The sequence below is a fragment of the Natator depressus genome, chromosome 14 (genome assembly GCF_965152275.1).
Source record: "Natator depressus isolate rNatDep1 chromosome 14, rNatDep2.hap1, whole genome shotgun sequence".
In the NCBI taxonomy this organism is placed as follows: domain Eukaryota; kingdom Metazoa; phylum Chordata; order Testudines; family Cheloniidae; genus Natator; species Natator depressus.
Window position 1 is genome coordinate 14,491,276 of NC_134247.1, and position 27,967 is coordinate 14,519,242.

The window sequence follows — 27,967 nt, forward strand, 5'->3', positions numbered from 1 at the left end:
CACCCCAGATGGGACTCGAACCCACAATCCCTGGCTTAGGAGGCCAGTGCCTTATCCATTAGGCCACTGGGGCTATATGAAAAGAGACGTCTCACACTGTTCCTTAACTCTGTGGTGGCCGAACTTTATTTCTCCTCGGTATTCTACATATTCTGCCGCTAAGAAACCCTTGGACTTGTCCTCCATAAACCCCTAACATCAGCCTGCTCTCCTCTGGCGCTCCCCACCCCCCAGCCCCTCCTGAAATCAGCAACGGGGAAACAGCTTTCCTTCCCCGGCCTTGTTACGGAAGAACAGCGCCTGCCCGGACTAGCGTGACGTCCCCTTGCCCACAAAGGGACAGGTTAGTAAAGCGCTGGCTGCTGGGCCCTGAGGGCACGGGGAGGGGCGGGCACGCGGCTGCCCTCCCGGCCCTAGCCGCGCGCGCGAGCCCAAGCGCGGCTTCGGCTCTTTGCGTCACATACTAGTTAGCCCAGGGCGCCGCCGCTTACCGCAGTGATTCCGTGGCCTCGCGGAAAAAGCCTGCTCGTGTGAAGCAGGAAGTCAGGCGTTCGAATCCCGCGTGTCAGCGGAGCCGCTTTGCATTCGCCGGCGCGTTGTCAGCGGCTTACGTTGTGCCCGTCGAGAACTCCCAGGGCGGGCAGCGATAAAGGCGGCTTTGTTGAAAGCACCAGCTAGTCGTCTGCACGTGCCACAGAGGTAGATGGGTTTGAAGTCACGTTCCATCTTTCCCCTCCTCCTTTTAAAAAAAAAAAAAGGTAGTCACAAGGACAATATTTTTATCCATCAGTTTCTTGGCGTGAGCTTTCACTAATAAGAAGCCAGGTGACTGTCACAACCCTGGGCAATCACATTTACAGTTACACCAGGAAAATTAGTCCTTCAATTCGGAGCACAGCCGGGAGTAGCCTACGGTAAGGTGTAAATCGCTATTTTGATTATTATTAAATGAACTGAAATAATCTCTGAAAGCAAACGAGGGTTTGCCTAGAACAAAAAATAAAACTTAAGAACAGGTTTGGGGTTCAATTCATTGTTTTTATGGCCCATGCATTTTTAAAGGGCTCAGAGGAGGAGTTTTTCCCCACACCCAGTACAAATGCGGAAGAGATGCAAAAGGTATTGTGAGCTTCCCTCGCAGCACAGGCGTAGCTCTCACTAGCATGGCAGGATTCTTATAAATACGTGGAACTCCCCAGCTCTTACCTCCAAGGATCCCCGATAAAAGCGACAAGTAACAGCTGCTGGCTAGGATACATGTTCTCCTCATCACTGCTCTTCTATTACCTAATGGGACCGCGTGGCCTAATGGATAAGGCGTCTGACTTCGGATCAGAAGATTGAGGGTTCGAGTCCCTTCGTGGTCGATTTTATTTTAATAGGGGTAATTTCCAAGCAGCATGAAAAGGTCAAAGTGTTCAATGGGAAAATGAGGCGGAGTGTGTTAAAGAGATTGTTTAGAGGAAAGGCCATGGAGATTGTTTTGAAGTGTGATTTGCCAGGAAGCAGTTGCGCACATTTGGTCCCCTCAATGCCAGGCTGAGAAAGCAGCTTCCCCAGAAGAGTAGGGAAAGCAGAGTTTAGCTCACAGTCAATCATCCTGCTCTCCTCTACCCATTCAGAACTGATCCCTGTACATGAGAAATAGGTCCTATTATTATAGCCCTTATTTAACCCTATGCATTTGGGAGAAGTGCATGGTGTCAGCCCAGCATCTCTGTAGAAAGGTGGGGACGAAGATAAGGGGGGAAAAACAAGAGGTGATTGGCATTGTCTTGCTACAAATGCATGTCTAAGGAAGTAACATGAAAACTACCCAGAATTTGGCCTTTGAAGATTTTGCCACCAGATGTGGGCATGATGAAAAAGAAAGCTTCAGGACAGAGAATGCATACACAGATGTGCTACACACTTAGGTGATCATGCCCAGCCAGGCCATGTACAATCAAAAGGGCTTATGTCCAAATGCCCACCCAGAGTTAAACATTCACAGAGAAATGAGCTTGTTACTCTCAGGGTGATTCGCTTTCTTTAGTGAAAGTGTCGAAAAAGAAAAAGAAAAGGCTGGGATATTGTTCTTGTGAGCTAGGTGTGGGAAAGAGATGTGCTGTCTGGCTCCTGAGTCACTGTCACTCTGGTATGAAACCAGTTGCCTGGTACCAAAAACGAATTGAGTAAAGACTCTTGCAGATGCATTTGGAAGAAGCAAAAGATAAAGAGCTGCTTGCAGTAGAAGGGGACCAACAGGGCTTAGTGTCAGCACGAGGCAGAAAAGGGACTTGAAAGAACAAAAATCTTCATGCAACTATATTTCAGAGCAATATGAGGAATCAAGTGGCAAATAATGCAAACTCCTTTTCACCCAGTTCTAGTGGCCTAATACAGGCACTAGCTTCCAAACCTAGAGATTAGGGGTTCAAGTGTCATCTCTAGAGTGAAGGGTTGCTTTCATAATTGTAAAAAAACCCCAAGTGTTTTAAATCTCTCTGTCATCATTTTAGTTAAGCACATTTTAATTGAAATATATTTAAGGCATCTTTTAGCCTAATTATTGTTTCCAGGAACAATAAATAAAACTATTTGAAAAACTTTAAGAACTAACTATTTTGGAAAGGATATCAGAATACTTTTTATTTACTACAGACCAAGATGTAGTAGATTTAGTCAGTGAGTGATCTCATCTGTCTTACAGGGATAAGCTATCCTCTTTTTATTTTATATGTTCCATTTTATTGGCATTGCTTTCATATTAAATAATAGAGAGTCTGTCAACAGAACTATATCACTAGCCACCTCATTCACGGAGATTGGAGATCTAGCCACGAGGACTTTACTTGTAACTCTCTCAAGGCACTGCACGTGATTTTTGAAGGTTACATCCTTTCTCATTTTTAAAGCAAATATTTTTTCATGTAAAGACTGAGCGCGATGGACAGACACACACAAAACTTAACATTATTGGGGGAAGGGTCAGCTTCTGTAAGCGGAGATCATTGCACACACAGAGTCCTTGATGTATCCTCCATTCCCCCAAGTGCCACCCTCCCATTGCCTTCTATTTCAGGGACTTCCTGTAAGCCCCCCAATTCCCTCCTTGCAGGGGTTGTGTGTGTACCCCCCTCCCCCAGATCAGGTTCCTTCAGTCTTCTACCACCACCAGGGGTTATGACCCTACTCCCCACAGCTGTGTGTGCCCCTATTACTCCCCCCCTCCTAGGGTCCCCCTGAGAGGGGCTCTGTATTCACCCCCTTCTCATCACCTCACCAGAATCCTCCATCTCCTGCCTCCATCCACTCCCGTGTCCCCCATTCTCCTCCCATGCCAGGTGCTCTGTCTGCCCCCCCTGCCCCCATTCCCACCTGGATTAGAACAGCCTTACTAGAGCACCCTCTCACAGCATCAAGCAGCACACCAGCCACTCCAACTTCATGGGTCCTCCACTGCTCCACGCACTCTCTAAAGCCTCCCAGGTTGCAGCTCCATAGCTCTCCAGCTAGGCCTCTGACAGCTCTACCCCTTCCAGGGTTCCCACCCACCAGCCCACAACAAGCATAAAGAAACCAACTCTTCCCTTTCCTCAGGATACCCGACCACCCATAGTCTCCCTGGGCCCAGCCACCATGAGCACCCACCCTACACCTGCTCACCCAACCTGCCTCTTAGCAGCAGAGCAGTGCTCTCATCTCCTCTTTAATACCTCCCTGGTGTTGCAGAGCAGGTGGATTGCATCGCCAGTACCCCATTAACTCTTTCCTGCCTTGGGTGAGGTTTGTATGCCACATTGCACCACCTTTCCTCCATGCTAGGGGGTTCTGTGTGCCCCCTCAGCCCCTACAAAGGTCCACCATGAGGGGATGAGGGGTTTTGGGTGAAGGGGCTCCAGGTTTGGGTGGGGGCTGGGGTGCAGGCTTACCTTGGCCGGCTTCCAGTCAGCAGTGCAGCCGGGCTGCTAAGGCAGGCTTCCTGCTTCTCCTGGCACCACAGACCACATGGTGCCCTGGAAGCAGCCAGCAGCAAGTCCTGCTCCTAGTCAGAGGCACGAAAGTGGCTCTGCACAGCTTTCACCCGCAGGCACCGCCCCCACCCCAGCTCCCATTGGTCAGGAACTGGCCAATGGGGGTGCAGAGCTGGTGCTCAGGGCAGGGGCTGTGCATGGAGCCCCGTGGCCCCCCTGCCTAGGAGCTGGACCTGCTGCTGACCGCTTCCAGGGCACAGCATGGTTTCAGAACAGGTAGGGACTAGCCTGCCTTAGCCAGGCGCTACCAACAGGACTTTTAACGGCCCGGTCGGCGGTGCTGACCATAGCCACCGTGACCCAGTGCCTTAGATTCCGTGACTCAGTACTGGGTTGCAACCTGCAGTTTGAAAACCACTAGTCTAAATGATAGCTGGGTAGGGCCCATTCAAGTTGGGTGGCCCATCAGGGGAACACTTAGCTCACAACGGACTGTGGAAAACACCAATCTGCATCTAACGGGCTTTCCTATAAACGTTCTAACTAAAGTATGGATAATGGCCTCTGCTATGACTAAGCGAAGCAGCCACGGGCACATGACTTGCCAGTGTAACTCTACAAGAACACGTGACCAGGTCACCTGGTACTGGACTCCATCTTAGAATACCAGAGTTTTTTTCACTGGCTAGCGTGGGAACCTAGCTTGGAGACAAAGGGTTCCTGCCCTATGCAAAAGCTATTTAAGGCTGGGGAGTGACATCATTGTGGTTCTTCACTGACTCCCCACCCACAGAGACTCTTGGAAACACCTGAGGAACAAGGACTGAATTGCGGTGAAGTGTTGGACCCTGGCTAGAGGGATTTTTAGCCTGTGAAAGGAACACCTGGGGTTTCTAAGCTGCAAGCCAGTGCAGCTTGCGCCTTAAGAATCTGAAGACTGCTTGCATCATCATCATTTAGATATGAATTTGCCATTCATATCTGACCTATGTAGCATCTTAAGCTTAGTTTGCATGTTTTGTTTATTTGCTAGGTAATCTGCTTTGATCTGATTGCTATTCCTTATAATCACTTAAAATTTATCTTTTGTAGTTGTTAAACTTATTTTTGCTTTATCTAAAACTGGTGTGTGGAAGTCATAACTTGGGACAGAAAGCTGTGGCATCTCTCTCTCCACATTGAGGGAGAGGGTGAATTTCAGGAGCTTATGTTGTACATTTCTCTGTGCAGTGCAAGATGGTATCATTTTGGGTTTCCACTCCAGAGAGGGGTGCGTGCCTTAGGAACGGAGTAGTGCCTTAGCTGTGCCTTCCTATGCAGGGGCTGGTTAAAGAACCTGTGTGTATGTAACTACAGCTGGGTGTGTCCCTACCTGTGTGTGTACTGGAGTCTGGGAGAGGGCTTGGCAGCAGTACTGTGTGAGTAGAAACCCAGGCTGGTGGGTCAGGAGGGCTCAGTGGTACCCCAGTTCCAGGCAGGACCCCAGGGGGAACCCATCAAAGTGCACCCTAGATCTCTCACCTAAGAGAACACTTGTAGCCAATCCTATTATTAACTAACTAAAGATGTATTAACTAGGAAAAAGAAACTAGTTATTTACAAGATTAAAGCAGGTAAATATACACACACAAATTAGCTAGTCTTGGGTTCCAAAAGGTGATAGAAAACTGCTGTAATATGCAAGCTCTATAGATCCTTTAACCAGGGGTGTGCACAAGAGGGGGCAAGCAGGGACAGGCCTTGTCCCCCCCAATAATCTGCAGAGGCCCAGAGCTCCTTCAGCCCCAGGGCCACGGCAAGGGCACAGAACATGCCCCTCCAAAAGTTATCATATTTCAATTCCTTTGTTCACCCCTGGGGCTAACACAAGCTAAACAGCCAGAAATCCTTTGCTTATGCTTTGATTGAAGTCCTGCCCTCTCCGGGAAGTCCAAGCAGCATATGGATACAGTTCCTTCTTGCCAGGAATTTTTATTCCCGTCCGAGTTCAAACTGATGGGACGAGGCCTTGTGCACATCTCCTGTTCATAGGTGTTAATTGCTTCTCCACCAGCACAAAGTCTTTGTCTTTTGATGTTTCACAACGAATCATTTGGTTTCGATGGGCCTTCTTGTGTGTAGGACCTAACACCTTTGGTAAGAAAACCAGTATTTTACATTATGACAGGTTTCAGAGTAGCAGCCGTGTTAGTCTGTATCCGCAAAAAGAAAAGGAGGACTTGTGGCACCTTCGAGACTAACAAATTTATTTGAGCATAAGCTTTCATGAGCTACAGCTCACGAAAGCTTATGCTCAAATAAATTTGTTAGTCTCGAAGGTGCCACCAGTCCTCCTTTTATTTTACATTATGTAACTCAAACAGGGAAGAAGCATTAAATAGTTCGAGGTTAACAACACAAACACTTAATATAACCTTAACATGGGGTACTGATGTTAAGAAAGATTAACATGTGCAGCACCCGACAAGCACTTCAAACGCTAAACAAATTCTTATAACTCTAATATCTATTTTACCTATACTAACACAAAGGTTAGCCAGACTGGTTTCCAGCTATGCATGTGCCAGTGTTCAGTGAGGGTTAGGGGCCTTGGCATGAGCGGACATCTGGTCTGCCAATGTCATAAAAACAATGAGAAGCAACAAAGCAAGCTTTTAAATGGAAGGAACCGGCCATGTGAGTTTTTGTTTTTTTTTAACTCTGAGCTATATGCTTTCACCCATACATCTGTGACCATTTTAAAGTCAGCATGGGTGGGGAGGAGGAAAATCCAAGCAGTACCATAAACTCTCCTACGTAGAAGAGAATCAGAAGCATGAAGAATAGATGGAGGCACCTTGACAAATTATATCTACAATCTGGTTGACAAGTCCAGCAAGCAAAATCCAGTACCCAGCCTCCGCTCTGCAATTGTGCCAGCAGGCGGTCAGCTGTGGTTAGGAGGGGAATTTCTATCCAGTCACTGAACTTAAATGGAGAAGAAATAAACAAGAGATGTGCACCTCTGCTTTACGTTGAGAACAATTAAAACAAAACAGGAAGTTCCTCAACATCCTCAGTTTTAATGATCTCTGTAGAGCCAACTGTGACAGGTTCCCCTGGGCTGCCACCTGGAACTGGGGTACCACTGAACCCCCCTGACCCACCAGCCTGGGCTCCCTATACATTGTACTGCTGTGACCAGCCTGCCAAGCCCTCTCCCAGGCTCCAGTACGCATACGGGTAGAGACACGCCCAGCTGTAGTTACATACACTGAGGTTCCTTAACCAGCCGCTGCTGGGAAGGCACAGCTAAGGCATGCATCCCCCTCTGGAGTATAAACCCAAAATTATACCATCTTGCACTGCACAGAGGTCTGTACAGCGTAAGCTCATGCAATTTGCCACCTCCCTCAATGTGGAGAAGGATATGCAACAGCTCTCTGGCCCAAGTTATGACTCCCACACACTGGTTTTAGACAAAGCAAAAATAAGTTCATGAACTACAAAAGATTGCTGTCCCTTATAATCACTTAAAAGCTAACAGAGCAAAGCAGATTACCTAGCAAACAAACAAAATACGCAAACTAAGCTTAATACAAGTAGCAAATTCTCATCCTAAATGATGATGTAAGCAGCCTGCACTTGCTTACATCTTAAAAACCCCAGGTGTTCCTTTCACAGGCTAAAAATCCCTCTAGCCTGGGTCCAGCTCTTCCCCTGGTTCAGTCTTTGTTCCCTCAGGTGTTTCCTGGAGTCTCTTGCTTTGAGTGGGGAGTCAGTGAAGAACCATGATTATGTCACTCCCCTGCCTTAAATAGCTTTTGCATAGGGTGGGAACCCTTTGTCTCCAAGCTTGGGTCCCATGCCAGCCTGTGGAAAAACACTGACATCCCACGATGGAGTCCAGCACCAGGTGACCTGGTCACATGTTCCTGTAGAGTCCATGGGCAAGTCACATGCCCATGGCTGCTTCGCTTAGTCATAGCGGAGGCCATTACCCATAATTTAGTTAGAATGTTTACAGGAAAGCCCATTAGATGTAGATGGGTGTCTTCCATGGTCCATTCAGAGCCAAGTGTTCCCCTGATGGGCCATCCAACTTGAATGGGCCCTTGCCAGCCAGTCATTTAGACTGAGAGCTTTTTGCCTATTGGGTGCTGCCCAGGAATAACTACCTGAAATACAGATACACAGTCAATATTCCTAACTTCAGATACAAAAATGATCCAAGCATACAAATAGGATCAACATATTCAGTAAATCATAACCTTTTCAATCACTACAAAAGGTTTTTTTTCCTCTCCTTCTGGTAATAGCTCACCTTACCTGATCACTCTCGTTACAGTGTGTATGGTAACTCCCATTGTTTCATGTTCTCTGGGTATATAAAACTCCCCACTGTATTTTCCACTTCATGCATCCAATGAAGTGAGCTGTAGCTCACAAAAGCTTACGCTCAAATAAATTTGTTAGTCTCTAAGGTGCCACAAGTACTCCTTTTCTTTTTGTGGATACAGACTAACACGGCTGCTACTCTGAAACCTTTTCAATGATATCTCACATACTTATCTTGCATGAAATACATCATGATTATGCCATACTCATAATATTGCTATGAAGAATATGGGGTATAGTGTCACACCAACTGAACCTCCAGAAATGTGGGATGCTTTGTGAAAGGTGTTGTATGGGAGCAGTCCTTTCACACCCCACAAAGAGAGGTCTCTTCTATGGATACAAGTCCATGACAGCCTCAGCTCAGAACTTGCACGCAGACTTTTGGGGCCTCAATAGACCCAGTCCTTCCAACCCTACCCTAAAGATTGGGGCTGTTGGGTGAAAAACAAGATCCATTTCAATTTAGGCTTAAACAGTTTATTTTAGCCTTCATTTTGTACGGTTTAAGACCGTGCTGTTGTCACCTATGAATACGTACTAAAGCAGGTCAGGCAAGAAAGATCATTGAACAAGTTAAGTCTCCTGGGGACAGGGCAATTCTCCAAATCTCTGGTCTTCTCCACTCTCCTATTGTCCATCACCTATATTTTATCCCTTGTCCCAAAATTTTGCACAGACTCAGTTTACCTAGTTACCTCATCTGTGTACCTATGTACTCTAACCCCCTAATTAAAACATTCTCATGCATAAATCATGACAACTTAATACATTTTTGCTTATCCTAAAAATAAGAGAACAGCCATACTGGAGCAGACCAGTATCCTATCTTCTGTTAGTGGCCAGTGCCAGATGCTTCTGAGGGAATGAACAGAACAGGGCAGTTATTGAGTGATCACCCGGCCATCCAGTCCCAGTTTCTGACCTGCTAAAAATTATTTTTCCTGTCGACTTCTGTCATCAATTCTTCATTGTCAGCCCCACTGGCTCCATCCAGTTTTTATTTTACAGGTCTGTTTTTGTGGCCTTTAGTTTTTACTTGTTAAAGTATCTTTGGGGGGGGGGGGGGGGGGAGAGATGGACCTGAAGTTAACAATTCCCTCAGGACACTCTGCTTCACCCTGCTATTTACATAGACCAAGGATTTTTACAGACAAGACACACAAGCCAATTTCCAGTTTACATCGTCCTTTCTTGACTCACTAATCCTCAGGCAGCACCAGGTCTGAAAGCCCAACATTTATTCCATAGGATAATGTCACTCACAGGGCAGCAGTAGTGCTGTAGGAGCTTCAAGACTCACATGATCTTTAGTGCTTTATTCTATTAAGTGGGACATAGAAATCTGGGTGTCCATTAGGAAACCAGTGTCTGGGACTGATAAATGGAAATATCCCTAAAATCAGAGTGCCCAGGTGGTTTGTTTTTTTTAAACCTCAGTGTTGTTAGGTTTGTTTGTAAACCTCAGTTGTTGCCTTCCCTGACCCAACAGACACATTTATTTTTTGCTTGCTGTTTTCACGGATATCTGGTCTGGGATATCTGGGGCTGACAGAGATTGACCAGGTCCCCAGTTGATCTCCAAATGGTTTTTTGAAGTGTGATCATGTTGGTGTAGTTAGGCTACAATGGAAGTTCAGCTCTCTATTGAGGACCCATAAAAGTGCACAACAGAGTGTGCTTCATACTTTTTCTGTGCTAATTAATACTCCTTAGGGGTGAAGGCATTACAGTCTGAGGCGCTGTGCCAAAGAAATTAAACAGGACAGCGGGCTACCCCACATGGGACTTTCCCAAGGTAGAGAGTTTGGGCTAGAGTGGGTCTACCCAAATGCACTGCCAACCCTTCATCTTTAGTGATGAACTATTATGGGTCTGCGGCACATGCATAGAACTAGAAGTCATGTAGTTTTCATTGGCAACAGTCCCAAACTTCTTAGATTCTCCCTTCTTGCAAACCTGTCTCGGTGGGAGTCCTCTTTCCACCCCACCATCTTCCTTCATTATAATTAAAGCTGAGGTCTCCTTTACTGCCATCATGGGTGCTAACTAATGCTTGTCCGTCCTTCTTTAACAACTTCCGAGGGAAAAGGAAGAAATCAGCGAGTTCTGATCTGTGGTCTACAGAGGAAGACAGTGTGTTATTTGTTCTCTTAGGCTCTGTAATTCAAACTAGGACCCAATATAAAACTTCACTGGGATTAGCCTTCCACTTATGTCAACGTATAAGGCGCGGCTTTCTAGTGGCGCCTCTGAGATCAGTTGAGTGCACTAAACGCTCCTTCGGCAACTAAGTTTGCATGGGCAAAGACTGGTTCTGCAAAGGACATTTCTTTGAGGGAAAAAAAAGTCAACCGACCACGAAGGGACTCGAACCCTCAATCTTCTGATCCGAAGTCAGACGCCTTATCCATTAGGCCACGCGGTCACCGTGGCTATGGTCTTGGCACATCCTAGGAAAGAGCATCCCTGCCACCTGCACCGCAGAAGCCAATACAGAGCCTCAGGGCTGCTTCTGGCACACGCAGCTTGTCCAGTCACCCACCCACGTGCTCTCCCAGCGCCCAGCTTTGCCCAGGAAACCAGGGAAGACATCTTTGCCCTGGTGCAGAGTGGTCCACCGCGTGCCTGGTCTGCAGGGGCATTCCGGGGGGAAGGGGCGCCTGACCTGCAAACAGCCTGCGGCGGCGGGGGCGTTGCTGCCCGGTGTGGTCCCCCGCCGTCCGGCGGCTTTGCTCTGCTCCGCGCTCTTTCTCCCCTCCCCGTGCCCAGAGCATCCTCTGCAGCCACCGCCGCTTCCAGAGCGGGACACGGAGCAGCTGCGGGAGCCTAGCCTGGAGCCGCGGTCCCCGCCCCGGCGGCTCTGCGGGGATTTTTCCTTCCCAGGCTGTCTCTCCTCCGCCTGGAGCAGCAGGCAGTACACGGCTGCATCCCACCTCCGCCAGCCCCAGATCCCGCATCAGTTGCGTCCCTGGATGGATACCCCAGGCTGGCAGGAGTGCCAGGGCTCAGACCCGGCTGGCCCGTGTCCACACTCTGCCCCCAGAGCCAAGGGGGTGGGCCGGCATCGGGGTCCCTCAATGGAGAGAGGAGCAGATACAAATTGGCCCAGCAGCTCTGGCCTGGTGTATAGTGGGGTTGCTGAGAGCTATTGAACCAAACTTGAATCCTGTGTGTCAGAAGTGTCAGGGGATAGCCCTGTTAGGGAGTATCCACAAAAACAACTCGGAGGCCGGTGGCACCTTAAAGACTAACAGATTTATTTGAGCATAAGCTTTTGTGGGTAAAAACCCCACTTCTTCAGATGCATGGAGTGAAAATTACAGATGCAGACATAATTATACTGACACATGAAGAGAAGGGAGTTACCTCACAAGTGGAGAACCAGTGCTGACAGGGCCAAGTCGATCAGGGTGGATGTAGCCCACTCCCAAAATAGATGAGGAGTTGTCAATTCCAGGAAAGGCAAAACTGCTTTTGTAATGAGCCAGCCACTCCCAGTCCCTATTCAAGCCCAAATGAATGATGTTAAATCTGCAAATGAATTAATACATCCACCCTGATCGACTTGGCCCTGTCAGCACTGGTTCTCCACTTGTGAGTTAACTCCCTTCTCTTCATGTGTCAGTATATTTATGTCTGCATCTGTAATTTTCACTCCATGCATCTGAAGAAGTGGGGTTTTTACCCACGAAAGCTTATGCTCAAATAAATCTGTTAGTCGTTAAGGTGCCACCGGACTCCTTGTTGTTTCTGTATATCAGAGGTTCTCAAACTGTGGTCCATGGACCACCAGTGGTCCGCGAGCTCCATTCAGGTGGTCCACAGATCGTTCCCCCTAAGGTGCATGCCTGGGCGGCGGCACATGAAAGAATGAAGGGCCACACACCTCATTAGTGGAGGCGTGCAGGCGTGTCTCCACTAATTAGGTGCCTGGACCTTGGAGAAGACACACACGTAATGTGAGGTGGTGGCCTTTGGGGGAATAGGAGGGAGGGGGCAGTGGGGTGAGAAGAGGGAGTGGGGGGAATTTGGGACATGCAGGGCTGCAGCGGCCAGAGAAAGAGGTGACTTTCCCCAGCTCCAGGGCTGCTGCTGCCGGGGAGAGACTGCCCTCCTTCCCAGCTCCAGCTCAGGGGCTGGTGTGGTGGGGGAGACCCCCTGCCTTCCCAGCCCCAGCTCAGGGGCTGCTGTGGTGAGGGAGACCCCCCCCTCCTTCCCAGCCCCAGCTCAGGGGCTGCTGTGGTGAGGGAGACCCCCCTCCTTCCCAGCCCCAGCTCAGCGGCTGCCACGGTGGCAGAGAGAAGGCACATCCATTGCATTAGAAAGGTAAGACTACTGATATTAAGATATGAGTTGTGTGCTTTTATTTGTAAAATAAAAAAAACTTTAATTATTATTTTTTTTGAAACAGTGCTTTTATCCAAAGTGCTTTGCAATAGTTAGCTAACAGTACAAACAACATTTGGAAAGATCATTAAGTGGTCCGCCGAGACCCTCAGCAATTTTCAAGTGGTCCACGGGGAAAAAAAGTTTGAGAACCACTGCTGCATATGATGAAAACAACTTCGCCTATGCACCAGGCAACCAGAAGCTGCGAAAGCCAATCCAGCCTTTTAGCCACATGACTTAGGGTTTTTTCACTGCACAGCTGTTGTGGGGGTGTTGGTATTCAACACATGCACCCCAGGAGGTTTGATTCTGCTGGGTGGGCTTTTTGCCAGCATCTCTGCTGGGTGAGGTTGCCCCATCCTAGCCCAGCGAATTCACACCTTGGTTGTTACCACACTGACTCCCTGGAGGCGGGGGAGGGGAATGCACTGGGGTGGAATTTGGCCCATGGTGTTTCGGTTTATGCAGGGCTGGTGCAACCACTAGGCAAACTAGGTGGCCGCCTAGGTGCCAAGTGGTTGGGGGTGGCCAAAAGCGCACTCCGGGGAGGAGGTGGAGCGGAGGTGAGCTGGGGCAAGGGGGCACGGGGAGGGCCGCCTGCAGCAAGTAACTGAGGGGGTGGCGTGCAGGGGAACCACTTCCCACCCCAGCTCACCTCTGCTCCGCCTCCTACCCGAGTATGCCGCCTCCGCTCCATTTCTCCCGCCCCCCCAGGCTTGCGGCGCCAATCAGCTGTTTGGCGCCGCAAATCTGGGAGGGAGAGAAGCAGAGCAGGGTGGCATGCTCAGGGGAGGAGGCAGAGCAGAGGTGAGCTGGGGCGGGGAGCTGCTGCACGGCTCCCCAGGCCGAGGGCGTGGTGCGCAAGGTGGAAGTTTCGCCTAGGGTGCGAAACATCCTTGCACCAGCCTTTATGGTGCTCCTGGGACTCACCCTCCTTTGCAGCCGTGCTCAGTTTAACCTCAGCCATGCATGGGCTGTTTGGCTAGTTTCATCTTTTCAAGGCACCCAGGCCATGGTGGAGAGCAGAAAAGGCTTTACATCAGCCTCTTCAGGGGAAGACACCCCTGGCTGGATACGAAGTCTCACTAACTACCAGTTTAGCCTCTCTCTCCACAACACCTAAGAGCTCCTCTTCTCATGCCTTTTTAGTTTTCGAAAGGGTGTGTTTTGTAAGAGGGATCTGGGGTCATGAGCCTCTGGGGTTCCTAAGCTTTGTATAGGCTGTGAAGCACAGAAGTTGGGGATGCAGGGAATCTGAAGTCAGGAAGATTGAGCTTTAGAACTGCACCAGGTAAAGTAGGGCTGGGCAGTTGTGAAGGCGCCAAGTCTATGGAGCCTAAACAGTGCAGAGAGCGGTGAAGAATGGACATCAGGATATGGCTGGCACTTTAAGCAGAGGGAACTAAGGTGGATAAACTGCCAGCAGTGAGAGACCATGTAACTTTCTTACCAGGAAGGTAGTTTGTTAACTTCATGCAACTTTAGAGTTAGGTGATGTTTTTAAAAGTGATTGACTTTTCGGCTGGCTGGCAGTGCTGAAAAGATAAAATGGGTTTTTTTCCTCAAAACAAGCTGAAAGTCATGAAAAATTTCAGTGAATCAAAAAAGTTTATTTCAGATCAAACAAAATATGTTTAACCCAGCACATTTTGTTCCCAAGCATTTTCAAAGGGCTACATTCACAAGACTGTCAAAAGACAGCCATCCTTAGTTCTTAGGGAACTTGCCTGAGATATGGAAGACCAGGGGTCAGTTCCCTCGTGGAAGAGTGCAGCGGCAAGTCTGTCCAATAAGCAGCAAGACCCACTTTGGACAAATTTAAAAACAAAAAAGCCTCAATTTGTTTTGAATAAATAAATCCCAACAACAAGCAATACCTTCCATGAGGGACTATGGGGTTAAAGCAAACTATTTCTACCACAGCATTTGTCCCGTAACATCAAATCCATTAATGGTAATTTCATGAGCTGATCCCAAGAGCCATCTGAGTGCATTGAGCCATTATCACGGAATTCTTCATAAAAAAAAAAAAGCCTTCAATTATATAAGCTTCCTCCCTACACCGATTAATATCAAATCACATCCGGCACCTCAGCTGTTAGCCACTGGCAACTAGCTGTAGCATCAGCTGAATCATTTGCCTCATTAGGAAAAGGGGAACGATGTGGGACGCATTCTTAACTATTCTCACTTTGTCTTTGGCAACAGGTAAGTTAAATTGGAGTAGGACCAGGGGAAAACCCCTGAGTAATTTATATTCTCATACATGTATGAGGAAGATTAAGACGGGCACCCTAGTCCTGCCAGTGTGAAAGGGGACAAAGATCTGACAGTGGTTTTCTAGCAGCTACAGCCCAATGTCTTTTAATCCTCTGATGCATTCCCATTCCATAAGCTGGCTGTGTGGTGTATGCTGAGATTCTGCCCAGTATTGCTCTGATAAAATGATTGGACATAACCAGACTTTCATTTTATTTCCACAGGTGCTGCCCCAGAACAGCTCTGTAAGTACGATAACGTTATTCAGTATCTGAATATCTCCTCTGAAAAGGCACCCGCACTACATACAATACCCAAGGAAAATTGGGAAGAGCCGTTGAAAGTGGAGATACAATTTATATTGATGTCCATCCTCTCAGTGGTAAGGAAACAAACCTCTTTATTATTCTGTATAGTAGGAAATATTGTGGAGATTGAAAAGCTGAGGCAGCTGATGATCCCAAAGTGAGTGAATGACTTCTCTCACTCATACCAGCGCAAATCGGGAGTAACTCCACTGTTACTGCCACTGATGTGAAAGGATAGAACCCGCACCTTAGATCTTCTTCTCCAGCCTTTATGGCTGTGGTTTGAAAGTAGAATCCAGAGCAATGTTTGTTAGAGGTGCCAGGAGAAAATAGCTTGTCACATCTGCACAAATGAGAGGGTTATTAAAAATTGCTTTAGTCCTCATCACATGTTGAACGGGGTCACATTAAAATGAGCTCTAAAAGATCAAAGTCCAGGGCAAGATTCATTTCCCTAGCAGCCTCCTATCCACTTTTTAATTGGCCTGTTAAGCTGCACTGTGTTGCCAAAGCACTGCAAAGTTGTCCAAGAATACTCAGGAATTTGGCCCTTGATTTGCATTTCATCCAAACCTCTCTCTTTTTCTGTTTCCTCCAAAAAAAGCCTCTTACAAGGGAAACAGCTCTGCTTAGCCTGGGTAAAGGGAACCCACGATATTAGCCGGTGTTACAGCAAAGTGGAGTTGGGGGGAGAGTGAGGAGAGACTTGGTAATTCTTGTTTGGTTTTGCCCTCCTTATACATCACGGATCAATTCCGTAGGCTCAATTTCCCTGAGCCATGTTGCAATTTTTGTCTCATTCTACTGCTCTGGATCCTGTCCCAGCACAGATTTGCACAGCCAAATTCTATCAGGCAACTCTTTTTTTCCAAACATTGAACTTGACCCTTCCAGTCTATTCCTCAGTTTGTAAGACCAAGAAAAGTACGTGAATGGCGTGCCCTGATTTTCTCATATCTCTGACACCCATCACGCCATCATTATAAGAAAAACGCTGAACAGCCTCCAAGCTCGGTACCTGCCTTAGTTAATGAAATCATGATAATCACTTTCCCATTTTGTTTCTCTAGACTGAAAAGCTACAAACTGTCACTGTCTATTTCTTAGTGATCATGGTAAGAGATTTTTTCTGTAAAATCAAAGCTATTTCCTGTGTGTTGTGAGTCCAGAAATTGTTTCCATTCCGTGATTTTTCTTTCCTCTAGAAGTGGGAAAATGTCTTTGTGACTTGGAATCCTCAGGATTTCTGTAACATTTCCAAACTCGTTCTACCAGTGGATACATTTTGGTCCCCATATATCATCATTTATGAACAGTAAGACTCTCCTTGGCCGATTTCAACTTGCTTCTGTAAGAAGGGTAATTATGAGGGACATGATGGGAGCCACTGAAATCAATGCGACTAACTCATCTGAGTGAGGATTACTCCATAAGCAAAGGTTTTGCAGGATGAATTGGGTGGTGGGAGATGGAATAGCTAAGAATCAATTAACTGATCTCATGACAGTAAGAAAACATTCATTAAATAAAACAGGGTTTTTTAGTCCCTAAGTGAGGGGGCACTAGGAGAACCTGTGCAGGCTATTGGAAAACTATCTGACAGACAGGGAAGCCAATCAAAAGGAGACAGACTCCAACAGTATATTTTAGAGGCTCCTGTCACTTTTTAATCTGGAGGTCCAGGAGATGCCCACTGTACTGTGATATTTGGTATTGTCCCTAAATGGTTAATTATTCATAATTATTTGTTAAGAAGCAGCTGTGTGCTCAGCACTGCACAAGACACAAATAAAGACATAGGGCCTGATTCTGCTCTTACTTACATGGTGGAAATCAGGAGTAATTCAGCTAAAGTCAATAGTTAGGGGATGGAAGCTGTGTGAGATCAGAATTAGGCCAACAGTCCCTGGTCCAATGCGGCAAGTGGTTCATATGTCCTTGAATGTCTCTCCTGTCTCATCTAGCATGCTAATGGGGTGCACTACAAGTCTTAGTGTAGATTGGGGTTATCAGCCCTTCTCTGCGCCCCAGACTTTCTCTGCTTGCTTTCTCTCTTCCCGTCTCTTCTGTCTCCTCCCACAGTCTTTTTGTCCTCCCCTGTTTGTTTTAAAATCTCTCATCCCTTGTTACTCGCTGTCACTCACCCTCTCTCTTCTGTTTCCTGTTGTATGTAGTAAGGTTCACTGACCATTCAAAGTCAGACTAACAGCGAGTTTGCAAAAAAATATTGTCTTCGACCTGCAATAAGCGTTTTGTCATTTTACTTTTCATTGTTGTTCAATCATTGGTTCCTTCAGAGTGGATGAAGAGAAATCGCTCAGCAGGCCCTTTCTGTCCATCACTCACAACGGCATCATTAGCACAACCCAACAGCACCAGGTGACCATAACGTGCAACCTGGAGATGCACAAGTTTCCATTTGACACACAGATGTGCAGCATAAGCCTCTTCTCAATTAATCATCCAGGTATTTCCATTCTTATTCACAACTAGACTGGATTGGCTGGTGCTGGCCACTGTCCCCAACTAGTCAATGGACTAGATGGATCACAGGTCTGTTCGGCTATTGAATTTTTATGTTCACTACTCAATAGTGTCCATTGTGTTTTTTAAAAAAAATTACAATGTAAGAGGGAAGGTGGGCTATGGAACCATCTCCCACTGTGGAGTCTCCTATATGTATATCTCTGGAAGCATCCAGGATCTGCCTCTGCAAAGCCTTTACTCCCAGGAGTGGTCAACTTAGTCAAATGACTAGTCCCACTGACTGCAATAAGGATTACTTGAGTTTGCAAGGTCTTGTCCTTAAAACGTACATGAGGGTCTAGATTAAAAATAGAACTCCAAGGGATGAAGTTGAGAAGACTAATCACATGACTGAGAAAGGGCTGCAGGATGGGATCCAGACTTAGAGATTTGAGTTCCAGACTAAATCTAGTTTTCAACTGCTGCATGCTTTCTTATTTTATCCCCATGGTAGTCACAGAAATGGAGAGGCAAGACTTACTTTGAAGTATGATCTTTTATTGTTTGCATAGCACAGGTTTCCATTTAGCTACAACTATTCTAATAATCCAGTTTCACTTGAAAAGCAATTGGTTTAGTTAAAGTAAGGTATCAAATGTTTCATGACATTCCTAGACTTTAAAGCCAGAAGGGACCATTAGATCATCTAGTCTGACCTTCTGTCACAGGCCATTAAATGTCACCCAATTACCCCTGAATTGAGCCCAATAACTTGTGTTCGGCTAAAACAGCTCTTCCAGAAAGTCAGCCAGCCTCGATTTGAAGAGGAAACTCTTTGCTAGGAATGCAAGTAGTAAACAGGCCCAGTTCACATCCGGGAGTGAAACATTCCAGGGAAGGGGGCTAGCCATCTCAGTATCAAGACCTTGATATTTTTCCCAAGAAAATGCTCCATTTGCACAATTGCCACTGTAGTGAGTCTGTGCAGAAGAGGGCCAGATAGTAGCTACTCCCAAGTATTTATGGAAGCACAGGAAAGAGACAGCCACTGCCAACTGCTCCTCTATGTGCTTGTCTACACTGGCAATTAACAGCGCTGCAGCTTTCTCGCTATGGGGAGTGACCCCTCCCCCTGCCTGAGCGCGGCAAGTTTCAGTGCTGTAAAGCACCAGTGTAAACAGTGCCCCACCTCATTGAGGTGACTTTTTTGGATCGCCGGGAGAGGTCTCCCAGCGCGACGTCGCAACAACACAAGGCCATTAAAGTGCTGCCACGGCAGCGCTTTAGCATTGTCAGTGTAGACTAGCCCTCGGTGCTTGATCTGAAGCTCACTGGCATCAGTGGAAAGACTCCCACTGACTTCAATAGGATTTGGATCTAGGCCATAAGATGGGAGACAGAATTTAACCAAGTATTCAAGACCAATACAGTTATGAAATCCTACTGTCAGCAGACATTTCTTCCCATTTAAGCAGTGACCTTTGGGCTGGATTCTGATCTCATACTGGTATAACTCCATTGATTTCAATGAAGTTATTGCCAGTTTATCCTGGAGTAAGACTCAAGCTCCAAGTACACAACTAGTTCTGTTTTGGGCAAGAGATGCAACTTTCTCACAAGGGGTGGGTGGGTAATCTTAACCTTCTCTTCCTTCCTTCTGAATACACACCTGGACTATGGCAACAGATTTGAACTCCCTGTATGGAGAAAGGAACCACCTTTAAACCACTCTGTCTTCACTTTCTTTCCTCAAACAGCAACAGACCTTATTCTCCGGTCCAATCAGACAACAGATGAGGTGAATAAAAAAAGCAAACTTTATCACTTGACCAATGGAGAATGGAAGTTCACAAACATAAACATTATACCATACAGACTAGAGGATGAGGAAGAAGTCTTTACTGGGATCATCTATGAGGTACTATATCATCAGTTGTATTTCACACAATATATATTTCATTCATTGATTTATCATAAACGCGCCCTTCAGAACATCAGGGCTCAGCTACAAAAACTAAAAACATAACCCAAGGAAAATCTAGTCATCTTTAAAAGGACTAACTCCCACAATTACAAATACACATTCCCCACCAGGCAAAGCACTTTATAAAGTACAGGTATTTTAACAAAAGGTCCAGGGAGATGTATATTATTTGCTTACATCCAAGAGTTAGTATTGCTATGTTAGCAATTTTGTGGGAGCCTGAAATCTCAAAACAGAATGATCTGATAAAAATGAAAGTTACATACCTCTAAACAGAGGTCTCGGAATGTGTCACCTCTGCAGCGTCTGCCTGACCCCTACAATGTAGATCTGTAGAGCGAAATCAAGAAAGAGCACGATCTACTGCTCATACCAAGTGCTGTGTTCTACAAGGAGTTCATAGGGGAAAATAGGCAACTCCCATGTCTAAATGGGAGAATTACAGCAGTTTCACAAATCCAGCAGCACATGTGCCCAAGACAACTCATGCTAGTTCCACTGCCACATTCCTAGCATCTCTCACCTAACAATGCAGGAAAGAAGGCCAAAAGAGGGTGGAACCAAAGCAGTCTACAGTGCAAGCCACTTCGTGCTTCAGCAAAATGACCTTTGACAGTACAGCTCTCATAGGAGCATACAGGGTCAGATACTAATGCTGGCAAGTCGCTGGATTCCTTCATAGCCAGTAACAAAAAACATTCTTCATGACATAGAACTACACAGTTATGGATCCAGAGCCTCAGTAGGTACAAATTGTTATAGCTGCAATGATATCAATGGAGCTACACTGATTTATAACAGCTGAGGATGTGGTCTAAGGCGGTTTCATCTTCCTTTGAGATTTAATACAGGCCACTCTGAGACAGCTCACTGCACTAGATGGACCTTTTTGTCCGATCCGGTTTCAATATGTGTGTTTAGAGGAGTAGAAAGAAAAAAAACCGGACAAGTGAGGGCCTATGTATTCAGTGGGCACATGTGCATGAATATTCATACAGAGAATACCAGCAGGAAAATAGCAAGAGTGGGTAGAAGAACATAGGGCTTGACCCAAAATGAGGGAAAAGGGGGTTAGGTGAAGTGGCTGGAAGTAGGTGATAGAAAGAGATGGGCAGGTAAGGAAGAGTTAGCAGGACAGGTGGAAGAAGGGTCAGATTATGAAAGGAGAGGAAGTTGGGGTTAGAGGGTAGGGAGCAAGTAGGAAATGAAGGTAAGGAAGCAAGGAAAGAAAGCTGGGGATAGGATCAAGGCGAGTATTTATGGCTGGCACTTGAAGCATGGACTGCACTAGAGGATAGGAAGCCCACTGGGGCCTGTTCTCTCCTTTGAGTTGATAGCTTGGACTCCAAACAAGGGAGGAAGAGTCTGTCTCATCCCATTGAGATCAGCACTTTTCCAGCCCATTCAGTTATTTCATGTTTGCCTTGTTCCCTCCAGATCTCCATGAAGAGACGACCCATTTTATACGTTTTGAACCTTATCTTCCCATCATGTGCTCTCTACTTATTGGATATGACTATCTTGTTCAGCAGCAGCTCTTATGAGGACAAGATCAGCTTCCAGCTGTCACTCATCATTGGAGAGTCTGTGTTGGCTCTGATTCTTAAGGACATTCTTCCCACTTCTTCCGATGACCCACCCATAATAGGTACTTATCTTTATTGAGTAAAAGTCACTTTATATTCGACATGCACTGGATGTAAGGAAGAGAGCAGAATACAAACATGCCGCCTATTCAGAGATAGTAAGAAGAGGAACACATAGCCACTGCAGTAGAGATGTAATACTATAAGTCCCTATTCAGAGCAGTTTCTGGAATTGTGGCACTATATTTCTTCTATGAACAGAAGCCCACAGTAGAAAGAACCATGGATCTAGAGGAAGGAAGGGCAGAGAGTTTATCAAGCACATTGTCTTCGTCTTGTTTTGCAGTGATGTTTTTCATAGGTGTCTTTGTCCTAATGATTATGGGTGTATTGGAGACCTGCCTATTAATGCAGCTGAAGAAGAAACCCCTCCACCCTTTCCTCAAGGCTATGAAACTGCTGAGATGCCGCGAGCAAGCTAGAACAACATCCAGAAACCTCCTAAGCAAGCAGGGTTGGTGTTTGGTTACCTCCATTTGAATATCCGTATCCAGTGTCAGGGTTCTGTCAGTAGAGAGCCCCTTATCTCTGGAAATCAATCATGCTAGCAGGCTTAGAACCCAAGTCCATTGTGTTTCAGGCCACATTTGATTATACATTCACACACAGTTAAGATACCTACCTCTCAATATCATTATGGTGCATATATTATACGAATCAAATATATATATAGGCAACATATATCTACAAAAGAGCTGCACCTTTGTTATTTATGGAGGCTCAGCTGTAAACCCAGCCCCACGCAGAGTCCAACAACTCTGGCCAGCCCCACAAGCCCATTCAGCGAGAACAGTCCCTGAGATTTTCTGATGGAAAAGTGTATGAAATTTTAATAAAAACTATCAAGCAAATAAAGTCAAGTTTAGCATCATGCAGGCCTCAGCTCTTGTCCACAATTTCCCCTAATGTATATTTACTTTTGGCTGCTGTTCTGCCCATTGTAGGAGATTCGTTGACTGAGATGGCCATGCGACAAGAGGAGAGGAGGGATTCAAACCCACTTGGAAAGGGAAATATAGAACTACCCATGCTTACGGAAAGAATCAATGCAGAAGGGCAGAGAAGTGGGACCCAGGCAGAGCTACAGGAGTATGAGTCAGCTCTGCTAGTTCTGGATAAGGTGCTTTTTTGCAGTCATTTGCTTTTATCACTTCTGTTTATCATCATCATTATTGTACAATGGAGTGGTTAAATGTGGGCTAATTGCCTTTTCTAATACTTGCGTGCCTCAACCTCCTCCCTAAAAAGGTTTTCCTGCTTCTTATGCTTGAATTAAGCTGTATACTCATGTCTGCATAACAGTGCAAGCTCTGCAGGGCAGGAGCCTTGTTCTTGCAAGTGCTTTGTAAAGTAATGTGTACACCTAGGGCGTCCCATCAGCAAATAAGTTACCTGAATAAAATACATTCATGGAGCCAGTGTTCCAGCTGACAGTGAATTACTGGAGGAGGTGTAAGTCATCTTAGCTGTACCTCTCAGAAGTGCTGAACTACACGTGGAGATCTGGGGGGAACAAAGCAAACATGAAACAACACAATGGACTAGATTAGTGCTGGTCTTGATGGGATGAGACAGGCTCCTCCAACTGCCATTGGAGTCCAGGCTACCACCATCAACTCAAAGGAGGGAACAGGCCAGGGAGGGCTTCCTACCCTCAACTACAGCCCAGGATTCAAGTTTAAAGGAAAATAATGAGCTCCAGAGGAAAAGGTATATTTACCATAGCAAAAATCTCAACCAGCTAGTGCTGGTCACAAGACATGCTGTCTTACATAAACATACCATGTATCTGATTTTTGCAGACCACTGGAAGTGTTTGCCTTATTAGTACTGCACATTAGTAATGGGAGACCTGGATCACCCAGAAATAACAAAAAGAAAAGGAGGACTTGTGGCACCTTAGAGACTAACAAATTTATTTAAGCTTAAGCTTTCATGAGCTACAGCTCACTTCACGAAAACTTGTGCTTAAATAAATTTGTTAGTCTCAAAGGTGCCAGAAGTCCTCCTTTTCTTTTTGCAAATACAGACTAACATGGCTGCTACTCTGAAACCAGAAATAACAAACGCAAAAATGGTCACGGCTTTGGCTGAAGGTGAAACCTACCGAGTAGAATCTTACACTCCTCTCAGAAGGCACGTGTTGTGAAGCTGCTCTCGTATTCATTTACCTACATTCCCGAATGCTACACACAACCTTTAGCTCAAAAGCAGCATGTCTGCCTGTTCTTTGATGGGTTCATGTAACCAGTCCGTAATATTCATCTGGCCGTGCGATGGAAAAGCCCTCCCACATCCCTGCCTCTACAGCCATGGTGGCCCTCTTCTACGCCGTGCTGAGGCAGCATGGGCTAATGGCACAGCTGCATAAGAGGTGCTGAGGCACAAGCCCATCTGGCACACTGAGGTTGTGGGGGAAAAAAGCTGGTGGAGGTTTGTAAGGTTTTGCCAGGTTTGTAACCAGGTCCAATGAGTGTCTCATGAACAGGTTAGAGAGAGATGCTTGCACTTGTAATACAGAAAAGGGCTGAAAGTTAAACTGGGCTGGTCAGTTCCCTGAACTGTTATCTCAGTCACCCGAACAATCTTGGGTTTAACCTGAACGGCAAGAACAGGGAGAGTATTCTACAAACACTAAACTGTGGCATCCTGCTTGGAAGACTCAATCCTGTCCTCCTTCAGGAACTATCCCTACCCTGTAAAGAGTGCAGAGCCTCCAAAACCAATTGCTGCTTATTTCACAGCATTCATCACCCACTTAAAAAAATCCAAAAACTCCTAGTGGATTTAATCTTTTAGTTTTGAGATCAAGATGAGACACATTGCTGAAGCCCTGTACAATTATTTTATTTAAAAGATTCTAGAGACTTTGACAGTCACCAGAAACTGCTTTCAGACAGATTTACAGGTCTTCAATAGGTTTGTATGGCCAGTATGGATACTTCTCCTTGTCCAGTTTGGTTTCAGGGAAGACCTCATTCAAGTCCTCAAAAGTCATCTGATCAAATGGAATCATGGTTCTGAACTTCTCAAGCTTGAAGTGGGAGGGGAGACCAGAAAATGTTAAAGTCAGATGTAAGCAAGCATTCAAATTAAACTAGATGTACAATTAGAAAATTAAAACAAGGTTTCATACCAAGCTGCCTTAAACATGAAATTCACAGGGTAGAACCCATCAAACTTACCTGTTTCTCATGCTGGACAATACAGGATTGAGAGGCCTGCACATATTCAGCAGCACTCTTAGCCTGCAAGAGAACAAAGGATTTGGTGAGCGCATTAATCCTAGATTGTTTAATGCAGTGAAGCTGTGACTCTCAGGCTATTTCACTTTAGCCATCAAATGTGAGTCACCATTCTCATCTTACCTCTTCCTTAAAGAGACACTGGCCTTAAAATAGCATCTGCTTTAAATAAAACAGGTACAAGCTCTTGACGTCTTTAGCTAGAGAATTTGCCAGCCTCAATAACCTGAGTACAACCCCTGGAGTTTATGTTACACCCACCCTCCTCTTTTGCACAGAGGAGGAGCCCATAGAATAGAAGTCACACTATGCAATGCTCCATCTTGACCCATGCAATCTCCAAGAACTCCAGCTCCACACTAAAAAGGAGTCAGGCCTATTTTATGCAACTTAGGTGCATCCTTTGGGCTGCTGACAAGATGCCAGTAAGATCCTCAGTGGATCAGTTTAGCAGCCTTTGTCTTACACTAATTTCAAGTTTATTACACCAGAAGAGCAAGCTGAACTGCAATCGAGTCCCAGACCCTAAATCCGCAAGTGTGGTCATGTATAGGTAGAGAGAACCTATTCTTGCTCAAAAGCTGCCTGTATGCACAAACCCAGACTTTGCAGCTCCTGTACCTCAGCACAATTAATTACCCACCAGCAGACTCCAAGTCAGAATTATTCTATTCCACTACAAAGATCAAAGAGAAACCATGTGGCAGGGAAGAGTTTTTAAATACTTACAGCTTCCTGTTCCTGGGCATTTATCTTGTCTGTTTGTGTGTCCACAGGCACAGGAACCTTTAGTGCATTGTACTGTAAATTCAAAAAATAAATTCTAAACATGTTGCCTCTCAATTCTGTTGAAGCCCTGCATGCTCCCAGAGCTAATATTTCCCCAGTAGCCAGACTAGTGCTCTTTGGATATTGGGAATCAGGAGAGAATAGGAAAGCTCTGACCATATACTCTTTCCTCACCTAGCAGCCTGCTCGAGGAAAAGTTCACAGTTCTGGGTCTTACACATCAGACATGAGCAGCCTCCACTTGGATTTCAAATCAGCAGCAACATCTAATTGAGGACGAGAATCTCACCTGCTTTTCAAACTCATCCACCATGCCGGACTTAGCAACTGCAGTCTTGTAATAAACCCAGTCAATAGCGGGGGGCTTCTCTGGCAAGGACATCAACCAGTACAGGTGGAGCAGAATAGCTGATAGAACAACTCCCAGGAATTTCAGAGAACTCCCAGTTCCACACCAGACAACTCTGCAGTATCCACTGCCCAGCCCATCATCAGGCCCCAGGGTAGCAACTCTGCTCATTTTAGTTGCCAGTATTTTCAGTCTCCTCATTAACGTGGAAATGGCAATAAAGCAGCCACACAAAATTCTACACGCCTACATTTGGTTCTCTCTTTTTTTGGCTGGATGGGCAAGTGCAATACTCAGTTTTTTCATCATGAACACTGGTAGGCGCAGACAACAAGAGTTTGTGAATGCGGTGGTTAGTTTTCATTACAGTTTTGCAAGCCTGACAAAGGGTTTAAAAAAAAAAAAAAGATAATAAACATGAAAACCACTTCAAGCCAGGGGGTGTAGGAGCATCCCTAGCCAGCACCTGTGCACCAGACATCCAGAAGCTCTGAAAGCCAATCTGCCCTTTTAGCCACATGGCTGAGGGTTTGCTCACCATACAGCTGTTGGGAGCTGGGGTCGGTATTCAACACATGCACCCTGGGAGGTTTGATTCTGCTAGGTGAGGTTGCACTATCCTAGCCCAGCGAATTCATGCCTTGGTTGTTACCACACTGACTCCCTGAAGGGGGGGAGGGGAATGCACTGGGGTGGAATTTGGCCCATGATGTACCAGTTTATGGTGCTCCTGGGACTCATCCTCCTTTCCATCTGCTCTCAGTTTAAGCTCAGCCATGCATGGGCTGTTTGGCTAGTTTCATTTTTCCAAGGCACGCAGGCCACGGGGGAGAGCAGAAAAGGCTAGTCCCAGCTCCCATTCCTTTAGATCAGCCTCCATGGGGGAAAGACACCTCTGGCTGGGCACCAAGGCTCATCCCCACACTGGCTGGCCATGCAGCACGGTGAGGGGCTGAGATGTGGAACCCTCCCACCCCCCCCACCCCTGCTGGTCTGGGCTGAGCGAGGGAGTTCAGCATCTGAGATCTAGCTGGGTCAGAGACGTGGTCATTCTGGGGGTGGAGTCCCCGCCCTTGGGGAGCTCTGCCAGGACCTAACAGGAGCAGGCTTTGGCTCCATAGGCTACAGATGCAAAGGATTGGGTGGTGGGCAATGCTACAGAGGCTGCCGTAGAGCCTGGCTCCACTGTGGTGGCCCTTACTCTCTCTATATACACCGGTGTGTGGGGTATGAGCCTATTTACATACATATAGAGACACATCCCCAGTTGAACCTCAGACATACACCTCAGACATACAGGCATATGAGCCAGCTGTGTTTGCCGGCCAATAAACTAGTGAAGGAACAGCCGTGTCCAGCATGGAAGGATCGTCCACATCAAACAACAAACCAGAGAATGCAGAGACAGTCAGGGGGACCATGGCGGGCACGTGAGAGCTTTGCAAAGTCTCACTAACGACCAGTCTAGCCTCTCCCTCCACACCCCTAAGGAAGAGCTCCCCTCCACAGGCCTTTTTAGTATTGGATGGGTGTGTTTTATAAGAGGGATCTGGGGTCATGAGCCTCTGGGGTTTCTAAGCTTTGCTTAGCCTGCAAAGCACAAGCATTGGGGATGCAGAGAATCGTACGTCAGGAAGGGTGTGTTAGAGCAGCACCGAGTGAAGCAGGGCCGGGCAGTTGTGAAGGGACAAAGCCTTTGGAATCTAAACAGTGCAGGGAGCGGACCCGTGGTGAAGAATGGACGTCAGGACGCAGCTGGCACTTTAAGCAGAGGCGGCTAAGGTGGATAAACTGCCAGCACTGAGAGACCATGTAACTTTCTTACCAGGAGGGTAGTCTGTTAACTTCATACTACTTTAGAGCTAGGTGATGTTGTTACAGCAAGTGATTGGGGGATGGGGGTGGAAAACACGTTATCTTTTCAGCACTTTATCTTTTCACAACAAAATCCAAAAGTCATGAAAAATGTCAGTGAATCAAAAAATTTTATTTCAGCTCAAACAAAACATGTTTAACCCAGAACATTTTGTTCCCAAGTGTTTTCAAAGAGCTACAGTCACAAGACTGCCAAAAGACAGCCATCCTTAGTTCTTGGGGCACTTACCTGAGATATGGAAGACCAGGGGTCAGTTCCCCTGTGGCAGCGTGCAGCAGCAAGACCATCTTTGGACAAATTTAAAAACAAAAAAGCCTGGA

The 27,967-nt window shown here is 46.4% G+C and overlaps 2 protein-coding genes and 3 non-coding genes across 5 annotated transcripts; 2 read left to right on the forward strand and 3 right to left on the reverse strand.

Annotated features, from left to right (window-relative positions):
- TRNAR-CCU (transfer RNA arginine (anticodon CCU)) lies at window positions 1–73 on the reverse strand. Its single transcript has one exon. It is a non-coding gene; the product is annotated as a tRNA-Arg (tRNA).
- A 394-nt stretch (window positions 74–467) lies between these two features.
- On the forward strand, window positions 468–26,229 carry LOC141998292 (5-hydroxytryptamine receptor 3A-like). Its single transcript, XM_074971024.1, has 10 exons — window positions 468–699; window positions 15,209–15,366; window positions 16,363–16,407; window positions 16,498–16,607; window positions 17,590–17,759; window positions 19,516–19,676; window positions 21,180–21,390; window positions 21,675–21,842; window positions 22,333–22,508; window positions 25,604–26,229. The coding sequence occupies exons 2-10, from the start codon at window positions 15,349–15,351 to the stop codon at window positions 25,694–25,696; spliced, it is 1,152 nt and encodes a 383-aa protein (XP_074827125.1). The 5' UTR covers window positions 468–699; window positions 15,209–15,348; the 3' UTR covers window positions 25,697–26,229.
- Window positions 1,295–1,367, forward strand: TRNAR-UCG (transfer RNA arginine (anticodon UCG)). Its single transcript has one exon. It is a non-coding gene; the product is annotated as a tRNA-Arg (tRNA).
- On the reverse strand, window positions 10,689–10,761 carry TRNAR-UCG (transfer RNA arginine (anticodon UCG)). The gene has a single exon. It is a non-coding gene; the product is annotated as a tRNA-Arg (tRNA).
- On the reverse strand, window positions 24,228–25,542 carry LOC141998294 (ATP synthase peripheral stalk subunit d, mitochondrial-like). Its single transcript, XM_074971027.1, has 3 exons — window positions 25,363–25,542; window positions 24,574–24,636; window positions 24,228–24,422 (listed from the first exon to the last, which is right to left on the reverse strand). Exons 1-3 carry the CDS (start codon window positions 25,462–25,464, stop codon window positions 24,291–24,293), a joined length of 297 nt encoding a protein of 98 aa, XP_074827128.1. The 5' UTR covers window positions 25,465–25,542; the 3' UTR covers window positions 24,228–24,290.
- Window positions 26,230–27,967: the final 1,738 nt, after the last annotated feature.